Source organism: Bactrocera tryoni, chromosome 1, assembly GCF_016617805.1.
Source record: "Bactrocera tryoni isolate S06 chromosome 1, CSIRO_BtryS06_freeze2, whole genome shotgun sequence".
NCBI lineage: Eukaryota > Metazoa > Arthropoda > Insecta > Diptera > Tephritidae > Bactrocera > Bactrocera tryoni.
In genome coordinates, this window is record NC_052499.1 from 61190296 (window position 1) to 61207121 (window position 16826).

A 16826-nucleotide genomic window follows, 5' to 3' on the forward strand; every position below is an offset into this window, starting at 1 on the left:
AGACCAGTGGCAAGAATTAAATGCTAAAGGGTAAGTATTTTTAAGTAAGTATTTTTACTATTTTTTCCCAGTTACGGACATTTCTAAATTCTCTATTACTTCGACTCCATCTCTGCGAACTTGGATAACTTGGATCTATCAGAGTTCTTTTCTGAGTTATGAATGATTAATTGCTTTGGTGTCATGTTATAATGTATGCAAATTACACACTGTTATCTCTGTTTTGTTGTCATCTTTTATTGTATGGTATATTAAAGAAAATATTGTTTATTGAGAACAAAAGACTTTTGCAACGAACTCATATTTTTCAATAGCAGCAGAGCAAAGTCCCAAAAACAAACAACAAATATTTATCATTTGTTTGCTCATGTGAACATATATTTGTCACAGAGTTTTACAAAATTTTATATCTATTTAATACCACCTTGATTCATTAATAAAAATATGTTTGTACGTTTGTAAGTATAGCATCAGAGCTCGGTATCTAATACTTTCAATTCAGTTGATTTTGCAATACAATACAATAGAAAAGGTGGATACTGGGTTATCCTAGCGAAAAATTTACCTTTATAGTCAAAAAATCTTAGAATTAATTAATGATGCGAGCATTTGCTACGAGGGCTGCTTTATATATTCTGGCCTAGAGCAACACTAAGTGTTGCCAGGTGCAATCTGACATTTCCATTGGAAAGTTTGACATTTTTTAGCATAACATCACTCAGAACGTTTTGTCATTTAATTGTGAATTGTTTTATTTACAGGGAATTAAAAAATTCATCTCGGCCAAAAAATTCGTGCGATCATTTTTCACAACTTTCGACGTGGATTATCACGACAAGAGCGCATCGATGTACTAAAATCTTTGTATGGCTATGAAGCACCATCCTATAGCACTGTGAAAAACTGATACAACGAATTCAATCGTGGCCGACGCTCGCTCAAAGACGAATTCCGTGAAGGTCGTCCAAAAACAGCCGTTGTGCCAGAAAACATCGATGCCGTACGTGAACTGATAACGCAAGACCGTCATGTAACATACCTTCAGATAGAGACATGCCTATGCATTTCTCCCACCAGCATACATTCGATATTGCATGAACACCTGGCCGTAAAAAAGGTTTGTTCTCGTTGGATCCCGCACAATTTGACAATCGCTCAAGAAAAGGCTCGTGTGGATTGGTGTAAAGAAATGCTGAAAAAATACGATCGCGGTGCTTCAAAAGACGTTTATAAGATCGTCACAGGTGACGAATCATGGATCTATGCGTATGAGCCCGAAACAAAACAGCAATCGACAAAAAAAAATTAAAAATAAAAAAAAAACATAAGAAGAAACAGAAACATATATATCAACCGACGTATCAAATAAAATAAGTTGATGAGACTATCGGAGTGTTTGTTTCTTACATCTGATGCTCAATCGTCTATCATACGCCTGTATATAGTAACTAATCGGTGTTTTATGCATTTTTCTATATCTGCAGGAGGAGCCATCAACATTTGTAGAGCTTGCTAGTATCATCTCATCATATTATTTGGTATCTACGCAAAACTCAATGTCGCAGTCAGTGCTGAATTAAAACTACAATACACTTAGATGTAAATGTGTCTATGTATATTTCTGTAATTATTTCGCATTGTTATTAAAGCCGCAGCAACAAAATAAACAATGAAATTGTATTTAATGGAAAAAGAACTGCCGGCAAATGCATAACTGCTGCAGAAACTTCAATTCTAGCAAAGAGACTCAATTGCAAAATAAATTTAATTGTCAAGAAAATTAGAAAAAATAAAAAAACTTGCATAAGCATATAATTAAAAGGTGATAAAATCTTTTGATTGTCGATCCTTGAAAAGTGTGCTTTCAAAGTGATTAGTAGATTCCGTTTGAAAATATATTACATATTCATATATACATATATATATATATGTGTTATTAGGTGTGGACATACTATATGTGTACATATACATATATGCTCATGTTATATATATGCATACATATAAAAAAGGGTGTGTCAAATTGAGGCAACATTTTTTCATCATCTCAAGAACAGGCTCAAAAATTTCGAGAAGTTGAAGAGACACTTCATATTAATATTAATAAATATCTATTTCTAACAAAAAAATTTTCATGCAAATAGGCGGAAAAAATTATTTTTCTCATTTGTGTACCTTGCTCGAGACTTGAAAGGATGAACTGAAAAATTATTCAGGCAGGAAATTGAACGTTCTAAAAAAAAAAATTATAAACATAAAGTCTCCTGAAAGCATGTTTTAAAGTAAAAAATTGCTTAAAAATAACACACCCTAATATATGTATGTGTATTCGTATAGTATATATATATATAGAATATAGTAAAGAACTTTACTTATGAGCTTATGAGCTACAGTAAGTACACTTTGCCACCAGCAATTGAATTTTGCATTATGTGTGCGCCACAAATTCTCGACGACCTTGAAGTCAACAGCAGCAGCCGCACAAAGCTACTCCCGAAAACTTCTTGCCGTGTCATTGCCAACAATCGCGCCAAGATACAGTCGTAAATGTTGACGTTCAAGAGCAGCAAATTTGCAGGTGGAAAATCCGAAAAACGTGGCGAGTTTCGTAAAAGACAAGTTTTGTCGGTGGGTATTAAAAGTTCTTAATACATGGCACAAGTGCGCAAGCGCCAACGCAGAGTAATATTTTATGATTTTTCAATACTCACAGATTTTTGCGCATGCATGTGTTCTGTTTGAATGCCAATGTCTTTAATACAACTAAGTATTTACCACCAAATCGAAAATCTTAATTGCAAAATAGTTTCATATATTCGTATATGCTTGTAATGAAATGTAATGAAGTACTAGTAAGAACTACATGAATCTCATTGTATCAATATAAATATACTTTTATGTTCTTAATAGATACGCCTGTAAATAATTATTGTAATTTCAACCTTGAAATTGATTAGTTTTTATTATCAACGCAGAGCCAAAAGATTTTTTAATGCTGCACGAACAAGTTCTTCGTCTAGTATTCGCAATCGGAGAGCACATTAACCTTGAGTGGTTCCTGCGCTAGCATTTTGATTGATTACCAGTTGCGTCTAAGAAATAAATACTTAAGTGCTGTTTAGAAAAGAATTCAAAATGAAGACATTTGAATAAGAAAAAGTCACGCAAAGTGCCTTAAGACAAAAATAAATAGAAATACAAACTGTGTTTGAGAGATGAGCTTATTAATTATGCTTATTTAAATAAAGTTTCGTTTTGGGATGGTATTTCGCAAAATGCTTGCCACCCTTAAAAAAGAAAAGTGACGCTTCACATTCATATATCTTTAAATGGGTTTTTACATTCTTATTCGGTATTAGCTCCTAAGAAGCAACTTTTTTATTTCTATTACAAAAAAATATTTCTAGTGGGTTATGCCCATCGCCAGAGATACCGTATAAAACGTAGATGCTAATGCTGTTGAGGAGCAGAGAGTCAAAGAAGGACCGAATGAGTTCATCCGCTAATGGAACATTTTGGGAAGATTTTGCGGAAAGATCTTGTTTTGGATGACAAAATTCAACCTGTGTAAGAATTGAAGCCAAATGACCATCTTGAATGCGATCTATATCGATTCTCGAACAACTAAAACACAAATTTTGATCGGTTTGACTAGTCTAGAGCTCAAACTAAGGACTACTTTTGAAATTTTATTTTGAAAGTAAAGAAAAAGGACTTGAATTTCTTTTTTTAAGATTTATTAAACATATATTTGGGTGTATAAAAAGTTAATATGTGGGCATTTGTATAAAATATGGCGCCAAATGTCTCAGTTTTTTCAAGGAAACCTCCAAAGTAATTCATAGCAATGCACCATAGTGGTTCGATCTAGAAAAATTCTTCGAAAACTTCAATATTGCCTTAGACAATAATACATACCAAATTTCTTGAAGATAAGTATCTCGTCAAATGGAAAAGTTTTCCATGCCAGTACTTGATTCCGATCGTTCAGTTTATATGACAGCTATATGCTATACTGATACGATATCAGGGCTTAGCTGAGCAAAGAACGTTTGCATATTTCTGTTTAATATTTCAAAAACTGATATTTTGTTGGATCTTTGACGTTTTTTTGTGGTTGTTGCAAACTTCGTGGCAAATTTAAAATTGGTATACAAATCGTTAATAGTTTACCGGATAATGTGTCTGTGAAGCTACAGTTAAAAGCTCAAGTGGATACGTGCGAAAGTCTTCGAGCACCATTGCCGCTAGAACAAGTTTCGAAAAAATGACCGACCCAAACGGTCCGACAATACAGCCAATTGGACAGGAAATTAAATTTGATAAGGGTTCCAGCTCCATAATATGTAGCTTAAGCCATTTTTCCATTTTTTTTTTGAAAATCTTGCAGAAATATATATTTTATCAATTTGTATGTATTATGTATATTTATTTCGGATATCATATTTCTATAAAACTATTAATTTTAAATAAAATTTCACATCAAAATATTAAAATTTTGCCTTCCAAATGTATTATATATATAATACATACATAATATGATACATACATATATGCAAATATCTTATTCATAAATTATTTATTTGCATAGTTGAATTCTAAGCCATCAACCAAAACCATTCAAATTAGCCATATTTGGCTGACAAAATAGCTCAATTTTACGACACTATAAACCATTCAAAAACTGGCCTAACGTATTCATATTTTTTTACCGTTATGGCTTTGTCAAATTAAAAGTGAAATAAAAACACAATAAATTAAAATAAATTAAGTTCATGTTTCGGCTTCTTCTTTTTGTTTTGATCATTGTTTCGCTCACTTTTGGTGCAAAGTGTGCGCTACACGTCACGTTTTCTGTATAAGCACAAGTTAATGATGTAGTTAAATGCCGCAGATGGTTAAACACAAGCGCCACTTAAACGAGTCGACGGAAACAGATAGACAAATGCACAAATCGGCACACCAAGTGAGGAGCTTACAGAAATTACAAATATATTCAAATATACATATGCATATGCATGTGTGTATGTAGAGAAATTCATTGATGACTAATCGGTAAGCATAGCATTGAGTATATATGTATGTATTTATGTGTAATTCATTTAAGTTAGTTCATTTTTATATATTTATGCTAAAAGCTAGTTAAGAGAAAATAATTGCTGTGAACTTTTACAAACTCGCATACACATTGGGACAAATAAGCAACCGAAAATTGTAATTAAATTCCCGGGATAAATGATAGTCCAAAAAAGAATTATTTTGCTAAATGATGGGACTGTCCTTAATTACTATGCCAAATATGAGCGCGATCTATCAACCAGTATGTTTGCAATAGCTACTTAAGTCAGTGCACCTCAGTAGTGAGTTGCAATTTTTACAATGCATAAAAATATCGGAGAAAGAATTTACCTCAAAATTTTGTATTTCTAATCAAATTTCGGGTGCGGCATCGTTGCGAATGTTGGAAAAGGCTTACGGTGACGCAGTTTTATCAAAAATAGAGGCATACGAGTGGTACAAAGCCTTCAAAGACGGTCGAGAGATCTTTGAGGACATGTCTCGTTCTGGATGACCTTCGACCTCTTTAACTGATGAAAATATTGAAAAAGTGAAGGATATGCTGCTTGAAAATCATCAGGCAAGTGTTAGAGAGATGACAAGAGAGCTTGATATCTCTCGTGAGTTCGTTCGAATAATTTTGATGGATGTTTTGGGTATGAAACGCGTTCCAGCTCGACTCGTCTCGATAGAGCTAAAGTTTTTTTTTCAAAAATAGTACGATTGTGACCGAATTTAAAGCCAAAAACGCAATACGTACCATCGATCAACCACTGTATTCACCAGATTTGGCTGCGTGTAATTTTTTCTTGTTCCCCAAACTGAAATTTCCGCCCCATGGAATCCGTTTTCTATCGTTCAAAGAGATGAAACAAAATTCGGAGGAGCTGACCGCCAGCCTAAAAAATGCTTATGAAAAGTGTTTCGAGAACTGGAAAAATCGTTGGAATAAGTAGGTTACATATATTGGGGATTACTTTGAAGGTGACAAAATAAATATTGATAAATAATTAAATATTTAGCGTTTTATTTACAATTTCCGGGTACTTTTCTCGTCACAATGTACATATACTACATATGCATACACATGCATACATACACTGCAAAATAACTGAAAGGGGCTGAGTTGGTTCAATGTTTGCCTAGGGGGTTTTGTTGTAAAATAAAAAGAAAATTTAATCAATAAAAAAACAAACAATTTTCAGTAAAAGTTTTGAACGGATGTTTTCTTATTTCTGATTTGTCAATAATAACAAAAACAAATACAAATCTATAGTAAATATTACATCTTAAGTATCAAATAAGATAAGATCTTTTCAAACATCAACTCGTATTAGGTAATATTTTCTATATGTAATATTTATCAGTAAGCCTGTGAGTATTATTTGAGAAAAAAAATAATAATTACCGAATGTGTAACCGAATATTTTATACTCTCGCAACTTGGAAAGATCAAAGCAGCGGAAATATTTGTATACCATATTCCGACCAAAAACTTTAAGTGATTAGATTACATTTAATCCCTTTACTAATCTATACCGTCCTCATTGCCGTTGGATTTATAAAACAGCTGCTTTTGATATTACAAAATCCACGTCGTTTACTATTTCTAAAAAGAAAACATTGCAATGTCTTATTTTGTTACAAAAGTCGGCTTGTTTTAAATATGTACTATTTATTGGAAATAATGGACGCTTTTTCTGATTTGGGAAGTTGATTGTCAGTTTAATTGATTTTTTCTTTGTAGTGCCCAAATCAGCTGCGATAATATAATATTTCCTTTACTGACAAATATAGTCCCACAGGGAGATTTCGAGTAGATTAGCTTCACATTTCTTCGGTGACGAGATTAATAAGTGTCATTTATAAGAGTATATAGCGAAATGTTACCAAATTTAGTAGATTAGTGAGAGAATAATCATAATTTTAAAATTCTTAATTTCTTCTTTAATATATATGGATGTTGTCCTCCTCTAAGTAATCCCGTAAGCATAAATCCAAGACTCATCGCCCGAAATAATACGTTTTATGAGAACCTGTTAGCTGGAAAGCATTGTTTCACAGACGTAAGCGCGACGCTGATTTTCGAGAAAATTAGTGATTTTTGAACCAATCATGCTTTCGCTTTTCTTGGCACAGATGTCTCTGACAGTGACACCAACCAAAACAAAAAAATATTTCGACGAATGGGTTTTCGCGTGAAATTTAAATTAATAAGTCTTACTGTCGTTTGCCCACAATATTATACTTTCACTTAACTTTGCTAAATATCTCCGTTATTAACTGTGAATAGCAAAAGATATGGTCCAGGCAGAACCTCAAAAAAAGTTATTCTCTGTACTAGTTTTCATGCCGCAAGAATTATTGGTCCATAATTTTTGAAACCAAAACAAGTTATTGTTTGAGAATAATAGTCTAACTGATAACTTAATTACTGTTAATTTGATACGAAATTTCGAAATATTAAAAAATATTCAGATATACTACTTTCCAGACGGCAGGTAAAATCTGAAAATTGGTTGAAAATTTATTTGCTAAAAATAATTCTATATAGCAACAGTAAGAAGATTTAGTGCTTGGAAAAATCATAACATATCTTAAATACATAACTTGATCATCTTTTCAAAAAATGACGTCAGTTCATTTATAGCGGCAATTAGAAATAAACATGTGACGACTGGACTGGAATTAGTGTTCTAGTTTTTAGATATTTTATAAATTCATCAAAAAATAAACCGGTCTAAAAAAAGAACAGAAAAATTAACTAGACCACCCGGTTAATCGAACACTATAAAAATCTACGGTTATTAAATTGAAACTTATTTAAATATAATATAAAACAGTCATTTCAAATACATATGTAAGCATATCATTAGAAATATTTAAACAGTTATAATTATATTGCGGAAATGATCCTTAAACTGGTTATTTATAATTCCATTTTTTTTACTTTTTATATTCTAAAAAACACCTCATAAGTAACAAAGGTTAGAGAAAAATTTTTTGCAGTCTAATATTCTTATTACCCAACAGATCGACAGCCGGCAGAAAAAAGCGGGTAATACAATGTTCTTATTGAATATATGTATTAAAGAATAAGACAAACGGAATAGCATACAGATTTGGCAATCTATCCGGAATCGTATAACCAGTTTCCAATCATTTAATTTGAAGTTTTCAGCTGGTTTTAAAGCATTACACCATCGTTAACAAAGAGATCCGATTTTTTCAGCTGAAAATGACGCAAAAAGCTTCCGGCTTCATGGCAAGTTCAATTTTTTTCGGCTACTTTACACACTATGTATAATTTGAAATAATTTGATAATCAGTAAATTGCGGAAGAAGTTGGAAGAACTCTTATATTACTGTTAATATACAGACACGCATACGAATAAACAAACATGAATATGTACTTACATATATATATGGTATTAAAATTCTGTAAGTTAGTTCTTAAGTAATATTTAACCACTTGAGTAGGTTCTGAAGTGTTTGTTGTTAAGAAGTTCTTAGAAAGAGCTACATAAAGGCATAAGACACTCAAGCGCAAAGTTGTTTGTGTATATGAATATTTGTATATAAATCAGTATGTAACATGTTATATCAAAATGCATGTATAACTGTATAAATTTAGCTCCGTATACCATTTGAATATTCGCACTTCAATATTATATAAATTTTTTTCTTTCATTTTTCAATATTTGATTAACCCGGAAATTTGATTAATTTATATAAGCGTATAACTTGTATTGTCTTCTCGCCGGCAGCCAGCGTTCTTGGTTAATGGAAAATAAAACTTGTCTTCCTCAATGTGTGACCTTGAATTTGGGTTAATGTGTTCACTTTATGTACACTTTTTTCTCAAAACATTTCCCTTTGATTTTTATTTCTTTGCAAAATTTTATAATCAACAATAAAATAATACAAAATAAATAACTATGTGTGCATAAATTTGTGCTTATTAATATGAAAACAAGAAAAAACGGCAACTTCTGTTGCAGCGAAGCTATAATACCCTTCACAAATAAGAAAATGTTTCAATAGAAGAACTTGATTTAGATAGTTCAGTTTCTAAGGCGGTCCGATAGAAACCATTTCTTCAGAGGTTATACCGTTACCTTAAACAAGAAAACAAGCCAACTTTAACAAATTAAAAAGTTTTCTGTTCAAGAACATGATTTTGATCGGTTAGTTGGTGTGGCAGGCAAATACATACTATATTACTACGATATCGGCGGTTCAGTTCACTGTGCAGCTTATTGTGACTATTTAGGAAAAGAACGTGTTCCGAATTTCTGATCGATATCTCAAAAACTTAAGGGCGAGTTCGCATATATACAAGCAGACAGACGGTCGCGGTTTAAACGACTCACCTCATCACGCTGATCATTTACATATGTATATAGAGGTATATATGTATATTTAAAAGAGCCTCAGACGTTTCTTTATGGGTGTTACACACTTCGAGGCAAACTTAACATACCCTGTTTAGGGTATAAAAATCAAAAATTTCAAACTTTTCCACAAACAATATCTTAAAGATCATCAATAAGCATTTTTATTAGCTTATAACTTATGCAAAGCGCTCGGATACATTCACATACATACGTATATCTATATCTACAAGTTAGCAACACAAGCGTTCAAGCTGTGAAACTGTTGGCTACGCCCCTCGCTCTTACCAACACGCTGATAAGATTTGTTGGCTGTGTTAATCAACGCTCAGCCACTGAAACTTTTGATTTCTTGTATTAATCATCACAGTTTACCTTTTGTTAACTATTTCTAAACTATTTCGCCGTTTGCATCAATTACTTATTTATGATCTCTTACATATTTCGGCTTTACAAATAAACACACCTTATATGCGGCGGAACTGCATTTTTAGGGTCAATGGACAGCGTGCAAGTGATTAAATATTCATGTAAATATATATATATATACATAGATACCAGAAAACACCGTTAAATTCATTGATTAAGAAGAATGCAAATTGTTCGCAGGTGTTAGTTGTGTGTGTGCATTTAACTTGTAGCCTTTGTGGTGCTGTTGCGGAAGACGTATTGCAAAGAGGCGATAAAATACATTTTAAATGTCAAGATTAAGGTTACCAACGCATCTTTTGTGATTTTTGGCGTTATTTCGCTTATTTACAGACAGACTTCTTTAACATTTTTTGCGTTTCATATTCTAACTGACCATGGCATTCATAAAGTAGTTAGCTGATTTGGCTAATAAATTTGAGCTGAGGTATTAGTTGAATGAAAATAATATATTTATCGACTTTTAGAGTATTATCAATGTCAATACTAGGGACGAAAGTCTACAATTTATAGAAATTTTCGACGATTTAGGTTTGACTAATTATACATACAGTTATATGAAGTTATTATACTTTTCATAAACTAATAAAGCTAAAGTAGAACTAATAAAGCCAGAGAAGTAATGGTCATTTCAAGTGAAAAATGAAAAAAGCAATACCCTCGGCTGCACTGAAACTATAATACCCATCACAGTTGCATTTTTTCTTAATTGCATAAAAGGATATAAAAAGATCTTTATCTTTATTTTGATCGAACCGTTTGTATGGCAGTTATGGCAAATAGTGATCAGATAACTTCAGTTCGATATTTGCTAAACTGAGATGCTCGTTCGAGTATATACAGACAGATGGCCGCACAGACAAGCAGGCAGACAGACATAGCTAAAACGCCACAGCTTTTCCTACTGATCACTTACATATGTATATATCTGTGCGAAATGTCACATTAAAATAATAATTTTTTCAGAAGTACATAAATTGCATTCGGCAATAAATGACGATGAATGAAATGATTAAACAAAGAAGTTCCAGTAAATTTTATGTGCGGAATCAAATTTGTGAAGCCGGAACGTTCAGGATGCGTTTGGTGTTAATTGTTTGTCACGAGAAAGTGTTTTTGATTGGTACAAATTGTTCAAAGAAGGCCGAGAACGCATTGACGGCGAATCACCATCCTATCAACATAAACTGATGTTTAACACGTCAATAAAATAAATGTATTTGGTACTTGAGAATCAACGATTAACAGTCAGAGATCTTGCTGGCATCGTTGGAATATCGGAACGATCAGTGAAAACAATTTGAATGATCATTTGGGCATAAGAAAAGTGAAAGCACGATTGGTTCCAAAATCACTAAATTTTTTTGAAAAACTGCACCGCGTTAAGGTCTGTAAAACACTGCTTTCCGACTACCAGAATGTCATGAAACGCATTACCGGCGATGAGTCTTGGATCTTTGATCCCATAAACCGATTATCAATCGGCCGAGCATCGTAGCAAAGCTGAGTCAAATTAGGTCAAAAACAGTTTTTTGACAGTTTTCTTCGACGTGTGCTGCACTCCGAATTCCTTCCGACCGACCAAACTGTCAACAAGGAATACTATTTGAGTGTTATGCGTCGTTTGCGAGAAGCAGAAAGAGACCGGAATTATGGTGCCAACACTTGGTTTTCGATAATGCACCGTCGCTTACTGCATTGGTTTTTCGTGAACCTTTTGCCAAATTTTCAACCAATATCGTACCGCAACCTCCGTATTTGCCTGATTTAACTCCGTATGACTTCTGACAGCAAACTCAAACGACCGCTCCGAGGAAATCGTTTTGAAAACTATTTCGAAAATTGAACTTTTTCGATGATGGGAAAAAACGTTGGCACAAATTGGTGCCAAGGGGGAATACTTTGAGGGGTACGATATAGATTTTGGAGAATAAGTTAAGAATTTTAAAATTATGAACAAAGTCTTACTATTTTTTGCTCATAGTAGTATGTGCGAAGAAAGTAATACATACTGCCAATGAAACAATGAGCATTCGGCAATTCCTCACTTTATAGATATGAATAAACGAATAGAGCTCATCCCTTTCGAATAATTAATATAAGAAAATTTTGTAAAAAATTGTACAACCGTAAGATGCTTATACCAAAATTATTTAAAAAATTAAATAAAAAATAAATTTATTCAAAAAGAATTTTATGTTCAGCCTCACCATTAGTTTAATTCACTTTAATTAAAAAATAATTGACCCAGTTAACTGTGAAACGGGTTTCTAAAATAAATTAAATAAATTTGCTTTTAACAAATTGCATGGATTTTTGCATATTTTCATTTAAACCAGTGCAATATGCGTTCTCAAAAAATATTGTCGATAAAGTCTCGTAAAATCGTTTGCGTTGTTCCCCAAACATTGGTTACACATGCATGCGTACAATAACAATAAACATATATGTGTTTATATAAAAATTTATAGCGACTAATTCACCCACAGCAGCGGTGCATTGACGTCAAACCAAGGGCTCTCAATCAGTTGAACTTTTAATTAGCACCTTTTTGTATAACCGGCCTTTTAAATGAACCGAGCTACATTCCTGATCACAGGTCAAAGTATTTTCCAAACAATTAATAAAGCAATATAAGAAGAGTATAAAGTATACAATTATTTACGATGAGTTTTAAACGAGTATGTTGATATTTTCTTAATATATTGTGTAGTCGAAAAAGTCTTTTCGTTTTACTAATCAAAGTTCAACTTATTTTTTTTATGTTTATACTAATAAACAAATATGTACCACTTTTTGCCATTTTTCCGCATTATTCCGTCAGTGTAAAACTTTCATCAGTGTAAATCGAAATTTCGTAATTGCCAGAACGGAAGCGAGCGAACCAACGAACTGATACAGCATCGTCTCCGTAAACTTCACAAATTTCATTGGTGCCTTGCGTGGCATTACTCCCTTTTTATATAAAATTTTCAAAATATAGCAAATTTCTTCATTATATCCACTCATTTTTGAAGAGCTGTGACTTTTTTTCAACTTACCCGAATTTAATTTGTTTTGATTACATGAAGCTTAAAATCTCACCTTTCCAACACTACATGATGTGACACAGTGTGATTGTTAGCACTGGAGATATACGTATGCAACAACATCTATTGACAATATACGAAAAGACTTTTTTGACTATCAATACATACATATATTTACGCCTGATTCACCCACAGCAACGGTGCATTGACTTAGCGTCAAACACAGGGCTCTTAATCAGTTGAACTTTTAATTAGCACCTTATTTTTTAGCCGGCCTGTTAAGATGAACCGAGCTACATTCCTGATCACAGATCAAAGTATTTTCCAATGAATATGAATAAAGCAATATAAAAAGAGTATACGAAGTTATTTACGATGAGTTGATGTTGTTGATGTTTGCTTAATATATATAGTTAATCAATCGGAAAAAATCATATTGTAGTAAAGAAAAAATCATGGTCATCAATTTGGTGAACGTGTGAGAATATTGATGTGAGAATAAATCGAAAATTTTGATTTTGAAAAGTGAGAAATCGTGCGCTAAAAAGAGTAGGCATAAGTGTACGATGTTGGTTCTGATATAAAAATATACATATATACATACATAAATACTTATATATAAAAACAAATATTTTTTTAATATGTACGCGCTTACTCTACACAAAAAATGTTTGGTGAACTGAAATAATTTTTTACCTAATAAATAACATTAATTCAGGAAATTTAATAATTTTTTAAATTTTTGGAAGGTGTGATCGAAATTTATTTATTTTCTATTTGAAAATAACCAAGAGTAATTGAAATTAAAATTGTTTTGGTTTAAAAAATATTTCTAAAATCGTTAATTCCTTTTAGTGAAATAAATATATAATTATAAACTGGAGAAGGTATATTCAGCTTGTAACACCCAGAAGGAAACGTCGGACACCCCATAAAATACATATAAATAAATTATCACCGTCACAAGAGAAACCGATTTAACTACGTAGGTCTCTCTATCTATCTATCTGTATATACGCGAAGTAGTCCCTCAGTTTTTGAGATATTAACCTGAAGTGTTTCACACACTCGTTTTTTCTTAAAATGCTGCTTATTTGTCGGAATCGCCGATATCGGACCGCTACTACATATTGCTATCATATAAGCTGAACATTTGAAATAAAGTTCTTGCATGGAAGACTTTTGATTTGACAAAATATTTTCACGAAATTTGGCATGAATTGCTTAAGACAACGATGCAATCTCCAAAGAAATTGTTCAGATCGGCTCACTATAGCATATAGCTGCCTTACAAACTGAGCGATCAAAATCAGTGCAACCGAAGTTAACGCTTTTAATTGATTTTTGTTGGAACGTAATTTCCAAAACAAGTTTTATGTATAAGTTTTTTATTCAGATATTCTATCATTCATTGTCATTTAGGCGCGTATATGCTCATATGAACTTAATTTTTATTATTGCAAAAATATTCTGTACGTATGTATTTACTTCAATAAGTTATTAATTTGCATGTCGCTATAATATCTATAAATATATATAGGAACTAGAACCTGAGATTTTCTAAATATATATACATATATATATATGCAATGATCTTCTATTATTTTTATTTTAATTTTATTAAATTTAAATTTTTATTTTATGTTAATTTCTTTTTATTTTTTAAATTAATTTAATTTTATTTCTTTAATTTTTTTATTTTATATTATATTAATTTATTTCATTTCTATTTTGTCTATTTTCATTAAGTTTAGTTTTGCTTAATTTATAATTAATTGTTTAACTTTATTTTTATTTAATTTGAATAAAATTTGGGTTATTTTTATTAAGTTATTTTATTTTTTATATTTTCTTTCAAATAAATTTATATTACATATAGTTTATTACTCAATTTTACTATTTTTTTATTTGAATTAAGTGTTTTCTTTTTCTATTAAATATATATTTTTGTGTACTTTATTATTTATTTTATTTCAATTAAATTCGTTTTATTTTACTTCTTTAAATACATTATTTCATTTTATTTTAAGTTAATTTATTTTATTTAAATTATTTAAATTATTTTAATGTTTTTATTTTAATTATTTTATTTTATTTTTTATTTAATTTTATTATATATTAAATTTATTTATTTATTTTTTTACTTTACTTTAACTAATTTTTGTCTAATATTTTTATTAAATATAATTGTTTCATGACTTTATTATTTATTTTAATTGTTTTTATTATATATTATATAAATTAATTTATTTTTATTGTATTTTCTTTATTTTAATTAAGATCTATTATTTATTTTATTTTTAATTTAATTTTTCATAATTTATTATTTGTTTACTTTATTTAATTTCAATAAAATTTTTTCTTACTTTTCATTAAACTTATTTTTTTTCTTTTGTACTTTATTTTCATTTTATTTCAATTGATTCCGCTTTATTCTATTTTATTTAAGCTAAACTTAATTTGGTTTAATTTATTTTTTATTTTTTTGTTCCATTCCATTTCACTTCATATTATTTTATTGTATTCTATTTAATTAAATTTAATTACATTATTTTGTTTTATTTTATTTCAGTTAATTTCATTAAAATTAATATAATTTCATTTTATTTATTTTATTTATTTTATTTTATTTTATTTTATTTTATTTTAATCCGTTATATTATTTTTCATTTTATATTATTTAATTTTTATCTATTTATCTAAATTTCTATATTTGTTGCCACTAACTAACATTTAAAATATTTATTTATATTTACCATCGTGATCCACATTCATTTCAATCGAGTTCCCGATGAATGGCAATGCGGCTGGACCGGGAATTTTCTCAATCAGTTGCACCATGCGTGCGCGTCTCTTATTATACATCACAAGGAACAATGTGACGGCGCCTACCAAAATTATGGTAATTGGCGAATATTCGCCCACTATTTTTGTAACTTTTGTAAGCAAAACGCTCTCGGCCAGTAGCGCAGCCATTAATTTGTCGGACATTTCGGCAATAAAGAAGAACTAAAACACTTTTGTAAAATAAATTTCACTTATACAATTTTTTAACGTTAACAATCTCTAACGGTTGCTCTTTAATTTTGATATTTTTTCACACAACACCTTCGCCACTAATCAACAGTTCTTTGTTTTTAATAATTAAATCCACGATAATGAAACACTTTCGATTTCAAACTTAACCGCCATAAAGTGATTTCACCTTTTCAACCGCCACCGCGAGACGTTGCTGATTCGCCAGCCGAATGTCAACTAACAAAATCTCAATGAACGCATAAAGATTTTAAAGAAGTAATAGAAATTTCCTTGTACACACTGATTTCGCCGCGACTGTTGCGTACCGTCAAAACAACCAAGTCATCGTCAGTCGAACAGCGAGCAGCGCAGCGTTCAAAACGGTTTAAGCCGGTCTCTGGGCACACAAACAGTGCCGTAATACACGCACATACACACGCAAACACACGCAAACACACACGCACACAACTGCTGAAGCTGCGCGCCCCTAACAATGCTGGGCGCACCATAACATTCACCAGCTGAGACAATTGTCCGCGTTGAGGCGCTGCGGCTGGGCGGCAAGTGGCGGCGATCTCAATTCGTTTGAACCTCGGCCGAATTTTGAAGTTCACACAGCGGCGCTGAAATTGTAAAAGGGTTACTCAAAAGCTTACTGCTGGCTGCTGACTACTGTCCGGTCGAAAATAGTAGCAATTTGCTGTTGTTGTTACTTGCCATTGCATATTGTTGCAATTGTGCGGTGAAACACTACTATGTGTTTATGTATGTGTGTGTGTACGTACTCTCGGGTACATAATGATTTAACTCACGTAGCGCTGCCGGTCCGATTGAGCCACGCTTGGTGATGCTGCGATTTCAACCCAGCTGAAGTACAATTGTACTGAAAAGAAGAAGAAGA

The 16826-nt window shown here is 31.5% G+C and overlaps 1 protein-coding gene across 1 annotated transcript in view; it reads right to left on the bottom strand.

The window, feature by feature from the left end:
• The window catches only part of LOC120766294 (cytochrome P450 4c3), a 29669-nt gene extending 13490 nt beyond the window's left edge, over positions 1–16179 (bottom strand). Inside the window, exon 1 of the mRNA XM_040091697.1 lies at positions 15664–16179. Within this exon, the coding sequence (XP_039947631.1) occupies positions 15664–15898 (235 nt within the window). The 5' untranslated portion in view covers positions 15899–16179. The remainder of the gene's footprint in view (positions 1–15663) is intronic.
• Positions 16180–16826: the final 647 nt, after the last annotated feature.